Source organism: Procambarus clarkii, chromosome 66 (assembly GCF_040958095.1).
Source record: "Procambarus clarkii isolate CNS0578487 chromosome 66, FALCON_Pclarkii_2.0, whole genome shotgun sequence".
Lineage (NCBI taxonomy): Eukaryota > Metazoa > Arthropoda > Malacostraca > Decapoda > Cambaridae > Procambarus > Procambarus clarkii.
In genome coordinates this window covers 20,739,269-20,747,338 of record NC_091215.1, presented here as the reverse complement: position 1 = coordinate 20,747,338, position 8,070 = coordinate 20,739,269, and the positions used below count along the sequence as shown (strand labels likewise).

Below are 8,070 nucleotides of genomic sequence, written 5' to 3'. Positions count from 1 at the left end.
AAGAACTTTTTCTGTGTCAGAGTAGTTAGTAAATGGAATGCACTAAGAAGTGATGTGGTGGAGGCTGACTCCATACGCAGTTTCAAATGTAGATTTGATAGAGCCCAGTAGGCTCAGGAATCTGTACACCAGTTGATTCACAGTTGAGAGGCGAGACCAAAGAGCCGGAGCTTAACCCCCGCAAGCACAACTAAGTGAGTACACACACAATTGGAGTGTGTTGCACTATTCACAAATGGAAAAAAGTTAGAAAGATTTCAGCATTGGAGAGTAAGCATGACAAGGGTTGGTGACCCCTGGTACGAGCGGCTGCTCCACCAGTCTTCACACAACAAACACACACCCAGCACCTTGAGGGCTCACTGCCTAAACAAATTAATATATCTCCTCCTGAGAAAGAAAACAAGAAAAATAAACACTTGGCATGGCTCTATGCTGGAGCCAACACATTCAATTTTTCACTATACACTATAATTTGAGACAAAGCTCAACCCCCCAAGCACAATTAGGTGAGTACTATAAACAATAATACGTTTAACCTTTACAGCCGGCGGGTATCCCGTGGAGTTTACAGTTTCGGTAAACTCAGTTGGTACCCCTGATTACAAATTGGTGGAAATATGGGGCCAGATTCATGAAGCAGTTACGCAAGTACTTACGAACGTGTACATCTTTCCTCCATGTTTGACGGCTTTGGTTACATTTATTAAACAGTTTACAAGCATGAAAACGTGCCAATCAACTGTTGTTATTGTTAAAAACAGCCTCCTGGTGCTTCGCAGCTCATTAACTGTCTAATAATTGTAAACAAAGCCATCTAAGATTGAGAAAAGATGTACAAGTTCATAAGTGCTTACGTAACTGCTTCGTGAATCTGGCCCATGGTTACGACAGATGCGAGACCAATCTTACTTTCCTTTTTTCAATTTGTCTTATCTGTGAACCGCACAGCATTTCTGTATACCATCTAGAACCAATCAAGCGTTCCTGGAGTCATAGTTAGCTAGAGATTGCTGGTTTTAGCTCATTTACAATTATTTTGCATTCTGTTAGTATTTTGTTTGCTAATCTGCGTAAGGAAAATGGAGGCTTACAGAACTATTCTACAGCTTATATCGAGCTAGAAGAAGATTTTTTATGGATGTTAGAGACTATTAATTCTGATGATAATCTATTTGAAGAATTTTAGCAATGAGTCTTACAATATTCAATGTTGCTACAATATTGATGAATGTTTAGATTATCCATTAGAATCTTCTACCATTATAGGATATTCCATTATATTTATTTGTGACCAGATACCATTACCAGTGACCAGATACCATTACCAGCGACCAGATACCATTACCAGTGACCAGATACCATTACCAGCGACCAGATACCATTACCAGCGACCAGATACCATTACCAGCGAGCATATACCATTACCAGTGACCAGATACCATTACCAGTGACCAGATACCATTACCAGTGACCAGATACCATTACCAGAGACCAGATACCATTACCAGAGACCAGATACCATTACCAGAGACCAGATACCATTACCAGTGACCAGATACCATTACCAGCGAACATATACCATTACCAGTGACCAGATACCATTACCAGTGACCAGATACCATTACCAGTGACCAGATACCATTACCAGCGACCAGATACCATTACCAGAGACCAGATACCATTACCAGTGACCAGATACCATTACCAGTGACCAGATACCATTACCAGTGACCAGATACCATTACCAGTGACCAGATACCATTACCAGCGACCAGATACCATTACCAGAGACCAGATACCATTACCAGTGACCAGATACCATTACCAGTGACCAGATACCATTACCAGTGTCCAGATACCATTACCAGCGACCAGATACCATTACCAGCGAGCATATACCATTACCAGTGACCAGATACCATTACCAGTGACCAGATACCATTACCAGTGACCAGATACCATTACCAGCGACCAGATACCATTACCAGAGACCAGATACCATTACCAGTGACCAGATACCATTAGCAGTGACCAGATACCATTACCAGCGATCAGATACCATTACCAGCGACCAGATACCATTACCAGCGACCAGATACCAGTGATCAGCGACCAGATACCAGTGATCAGTGACCAGATACCATTACCAGCGACCAGATACCATTACCAGAGGCCAGATACCATTACCAGCGACCAGATACCATTACCAGTGACCAGATACCATTACCAGCGACCAGATACCATTACCAGAGACCAGATACCATTACCCGCGATCAGATACCATTACCAGCGACCAGAAACCATTACCAGCGACCAGATACCATTACCAGCGACCAGATACCATTACCCGCGATCAGATACCATTACCAGCGACCAGAAACCATTACCAGCGACCAGATACCATTACCCGCGACCAGAAACCATTACCAGCGACCAGATACCATTACCCGCGATCAGAAACCATTACCAGCGACCAGAAACCATTACCAGCGACCAGAAACCATTACCAGCGACCAGATACCATTACCAGCGACCAGATACCATTACCAGCGACCAGATACCATTACCAGTGACCAGAAACCATTACCAGTGACCAGAAACCATTACCAGCGACCAGATACCATTACCAGCGACCAGATACCATTACCAGCGACCAGATACCATTACCAGCGACCAGATACCATTACCAGCGACCAGATACCATTACCAGTGACCAGAAACCATTACCAGTGACCAGAAACCATTACCAGCGACCAGATACCATTACCAGCGACCAGATACCATTACCAGCGACCAGATACCATTACCAGTGACCAGATACCATTACCAGCGACCAGATACCATTACCAGCGACCAGAAACCATTACCAGCGACCAGATACCATTACCAGCGACCAGATACCATTACCAGCGACCAGATACCATTACCAGCGACCAGATACCATTACCAGTGACCAGAAACCATTACCAGCGACCAGAAACCATTACCAGCGTCCAGATACCATTACCAGCGACCAGAAACCATTACCAGTGACCAGATACCATTACCCGCGATCAGATACCATTACCAGCGACCAGAAACCATTACCAGCGACCAGATACCATTACCAGCGACCAGATACCATTACCAGCGACCAGAAACCATTACCAGCGACCAGATACCATTACCAGCGACCAGATACCATTACCAGCGACCAGATACCATTACCAGCGACCAGATACCATTACCAGTGACCAGAAACCATTACCAGCGACCAGAAACCATTACCAGCGACCAGATACCATTACCAGCGACCAGAAACCATTACCCGCGACCAGATACCATTACCCGCGATCAGAAACCATTACCAGCGACCAGAAACCATTACCAGCGACCAGATACCATTACCAGCGACCAGATACCATTACCAGCGACCAGATACCATTACCAGCGACCAGATACCATTACCAGCGACCAGAAACCATTACCAGCGACCAGATACCATTACCAGTGACCAGCGACCATTATTGAATTATCTGTGATTTTTATGTAGACGTATAGCAAGGTGCGGACTGAATTTATTTTGTATCATCTTTATTGATGGACACATGTTTATTTTGATTTTTTTATTTGTTTTTACTGAATTTATTTCTAGAAGTGTATATATTTTTTCCTTAATGTATGCCACAAAATTGGGCAAATTCTCATTTCAGGTAAATATCTGTACAATTTCAGCATATAAAATTAATATACAAATAGCCTATTAAATAAAACTTAATAATATGGCCAGCAAAAATTTGGTGAAATACTGGATGTGGCCGTCGTGCTGAAAGGTTTGACCCCCCCCCCCTGTGATCGAAAGTTATAACATGGTTATCTTACCTCACTTGTAGTTATCTTACTACCTTGTGGTGTCTGCTGTTTAGATCACAGAACCCGTTTTCATTGGCTGCTGCTTCGTGGCAAATACACTTGTATACAAGGTGGACTGAGGTAGAAGTGCACTTCGATCATGAGGTGATGTGGTCCATGGCGGTGACTGTGGCACTATGTGGGTGCATGGAGAGTGACTGTGGCACTATGTGGGTGCATGGAGAGTGACTGTGGCACTATGTGGGTGCATGGAGAGTGAATGTGGCACTATGTGGGTGCATGGGGAGTGACTGTGGCACTATGTGGGTGCATGGGGAGTGACTGTGGCACTATGTAGGTGCATGGGGAGTGACTGTGGCACTATGTAGGTGCATGGGGAGTGACTGTGGCACTATGTAGGTGCATGGAGAGTGACTGTGGCACTATGTGGGTGCATGGAGAGTGACTGTGGCACTATGTAGGTGCATGGAGAGTGAATGTGGCACTATGTGGGTGCATGGAGAGTGACTGTGGCACTATGTAGGTGCATGGAGAGTGACTGTGGCACTATGTAGGTGCATGGAGAGTGAATGTGGCACTATGTAGGTGCATGGAGAGTGTCTGTGGCACTATGTAGGTGCATGGAGAGTGACTGTGGCACTATGTAGGTGCATGGAGAGTGACTGTGGCACTATGTAGGTGCATGGAGAGTGACTGTGGCACTATGTAGGTGCATGGAGAGTGACTGTGGCACTATGTGGGTGCATGGAGAGCACCTACATAGCGAGGCTATCGTAATCACGAGATGTTTGTGTTGTTCAAGAGACGGAACTTGACAAACACCTTCAAAGGATACCCGATCAACTAGGCTGTATCTAATACGTCAGGCTGCGAGCAGCCGTGTCCAACAGCCTGGCTGACCAGTCTGGCAACGAGGAGGCCTGGTCGACGACCGGGCCGCGGGGTCGCTAAGCCCCGAAATCATCTCAGGGCAACCTCAAGGTAAGGAATGGTTCCAAGCAATTTAGTAATTTATTTCTCCACGAGACAGCTTTCCCAATTGGATTGCTTATTGGTCTTTGACTAGGTTGGTCTGGCCACACGATTGCAAGGAAGTTCTACTTCATGCAATGCATTCCATGAAGTGTTAGTTATGAACCCATGCTTAACCTCCATGACTGTCGGTATGATTTCTTTCAGCAGGTAACCAGACACCGTGGAGGATAAGGGTATGAAGGCTGGAATGACAATGTGGGTAGCTGTGTGAACACCAAGGCCACCAAACCAGACATGAGACTGGTTTGTTTTTACTTTGAGAAATCATGAGGAAGGTTGAGGACTTTTACTAACAATACCTCAACAGGTTGTTACATTAATCTAACTTGGGGCTGTTATAGGAAGGATAATAACTCCAAAGTAGTTTAGTCTGTAGAGTGCAAGGTTCCTAGTGAGAAAGGGAGATGCATCATGAACGTTGATGTCGGTAGTCATGTTGTCTATCCTATTTAGGAAAACTGTTTTCATCGTAAGGCTGTGTCGCCGATGGTGTCCACCCCACGAGGTCCGAGGAGAGTGCTGGCCTCAGGCACGATAGATTCTAACTGATGTATTATACTTTAGTTGAAGGAGAATATTTCGCATTTGAAAGTGGTCCAAATGACCTCCATAGCACACGAAAATAGTTCATAGCATAGCGCCTCTACGGGGTCCATCACACCTTAACAGGGACACTCCTCCCTCCCTCCTACCATCTAGTTCCCTTCCATCTAGCTCCATAATATCACCTTAACACCACCACTCCTCCATCCCACCTTCCATCTAGCTCCTCCATGAGTTCTATATTTCTCGCTCCGTCCATTACCGGAACCGACGTCGGTCCATCAGAGATCGGATTACCTTTTACGCCGGCCTCTTCAGACACCATTTGGGTTCCTGCACACGTCTTTACAGCGGTAATATCAGGAGCTGCAGCTTGTTCTAGTGCCCCCTACCAGAGGCTGCACTCACCCCTTCCTCACTACACAACACCAGCAGCTGCTCCTCTCCTCCTCCTGCTGCTGCTGCTCCTCACCTTTTTACCTATACATATATTTAGCCTGAAGAGTCACCCGGCGGTGCCCGGGGTAGTGTGTTTGTCGCTTCACGTCCCTTCCTCCCTCTCCCCCTCCCATCTCCCCCTCACTCATCTCGGTTTCCCAGCACAATACAGCAAGTGTCAGCATGTTTTTTAATTAATGAAATATTAAAAGAATAAAATAGTTGTTTAATTCGAATTTGTGGGAAGGTGGAGGGTCGGCCACCCCCAACCTCTCGCAAACACAACTGTCTCCTGGCTACCAAAACCTATCCCAACCAATTCTTCATTTCCCGGTCCCATTTACTTACCCCCAACCTATCGCCCTCTCCCCATCCCCAGAACCCTTCTTTAACATGTCCTATTGTCTCTGTCGGACCCTGCTCCCATACCCTGTAGCCAATTAGGAGAGGAAACGAGGGGGAGATGGGCGGTGGGTAGGGGTAGGTAGGAGGGGAGACGGAGAGGTGCAGGAGAGGGTCAGCAGAGGAGGGGAGAGAGAGACCCGGACACAGACAGGTGCTCCATCAAAGTCAACAAAAATATAACAGTTGACAACACTTCATCACGGCCGTAACTGCTGCAGTCATCAGCCACTTAAAAACTATAAACAACACGCTGAGAATTGACTAATTTCGTTCAAGCAAAGTCAAAACAAGCGAACATCTTTCTTCTATTATTAACAAGAAATCAAAGATAGGAAAATGTAGTAGTGGCTACCGGGAGAAACACCCATGAATCGAGGAGACATTTCCACAAACTTCAAGAATAAGAAAACCCCAAACTTCAAGAAGAAGAAAACCCCAAACTTCAAGAAGAAGAAAACCCCAAACTTCAAGAAGAAGAAAACCACAAACTTCAAGAAGAAGAAAACCACAAACTTCAAGAAGAAGAAAACCCCAAACTTCAAGAATAAGAAAACCACAAACTTCAAGAATAAGAAAACCACAAACTTCAAGAATAAGAAAACCACAAACTTCAAGAAGAAGAAAACCCCAAACTTCAAGAAGAAGAAAACCACAAACTTCAAGAATAAGAAAACCCCAAACTTCAAGAAGAAGAAAACCCCAAACTTCAAGAAGAAGAAAACCCCAAACTTCAAGAATAAGAAAACCACAAACTTCAAGAAGAAGAAAACCACAAACTTCAAGAAGAAGAAAACCACAAACTTCAAGAATAAGAAAACCACAAACTTCAAGAAGAAGAAAACCCCAAACTTCAAGAATAAGAAAACCACAAACTTCAAGAAGAAGAAAACCCCAAACTTCAAGAAGAAGAAAACCCCAAACTTCAAGAATAAGAAAACCACAAACTTCAAGAAGAAGGAAACCCCAAACTTCAAGAAGAAGAAAACCACAAACTTCAAGAAGAAGAAAACCACAAACTTCAAGAATAAGAAAACCACAAACGTCCTCCTTTACAATGTCTTGAGAAAATATCAACGTTTCTTATGGTTCATTACGACCACTTGGGAACTCCATCTTCAGTTCTCTCGGTACAAAAGAATACAACAAATACAGTGACATAGCGGAAGAACTACACACGAAACATTCGCCCAATTATTAACACACATTTTATATTTCGTTTCGTCCTTCCTTCAGTTTCAACTGACTCTTGATGCTCCAGAGGCTAGAGTGGGTAGCCACCTCTCCACACACACACACACACACACACACACACACACAGACACACACACACACACACACACACACACACATACACACAGACAGACACACACACACACACACACACACACACACACACACACACACACACACACACATACACACAGACACACACACACACACACACACACACACACACACACACACACACACAGACAGACAGACAGACACACACACACACACACACACACACACACACAGACATACACACAGACAGACACACACACAGACACACACACACACAGACAGACAGACACACACACACACACACACACCACACACACACACACACACACACACACACACACAGACACACACACACACACACACACACACACACACACACCACACACCACACACCACACACACACACACACACACACCACACACACACACACACACACAAGACCTATATATTACTCTACTGAGCCTTTATCCACGTCTCAGCTGTCTCTTTGAATACTTAGTTGGGCTTAG

The 8,070-nt window shown here is 44.8% G+C and overlaps 1 protein-coding gene across 1 annotated transcript; it reads left to right on the top strand.

Moving 5' to 3' along the window:
* The first annotated feature begins 6,642 nt into the window (after positions 1-6,642).
* On the top strand, positions 6,643-7,431 carry LOC138355246 (uncharacterized). Its single transcript, XM_069310108.1, has one exon. The coding sequence runs from the start codon at positions 6,643-6,645 to the stop codon at positions 7,429-7,431; it is 789 nt and encodes a 262-aa protein (XP_069166209.1).
* The last annotated feature ends 639 nt before the right edge of the window (positions 7,432-8,070 follow it).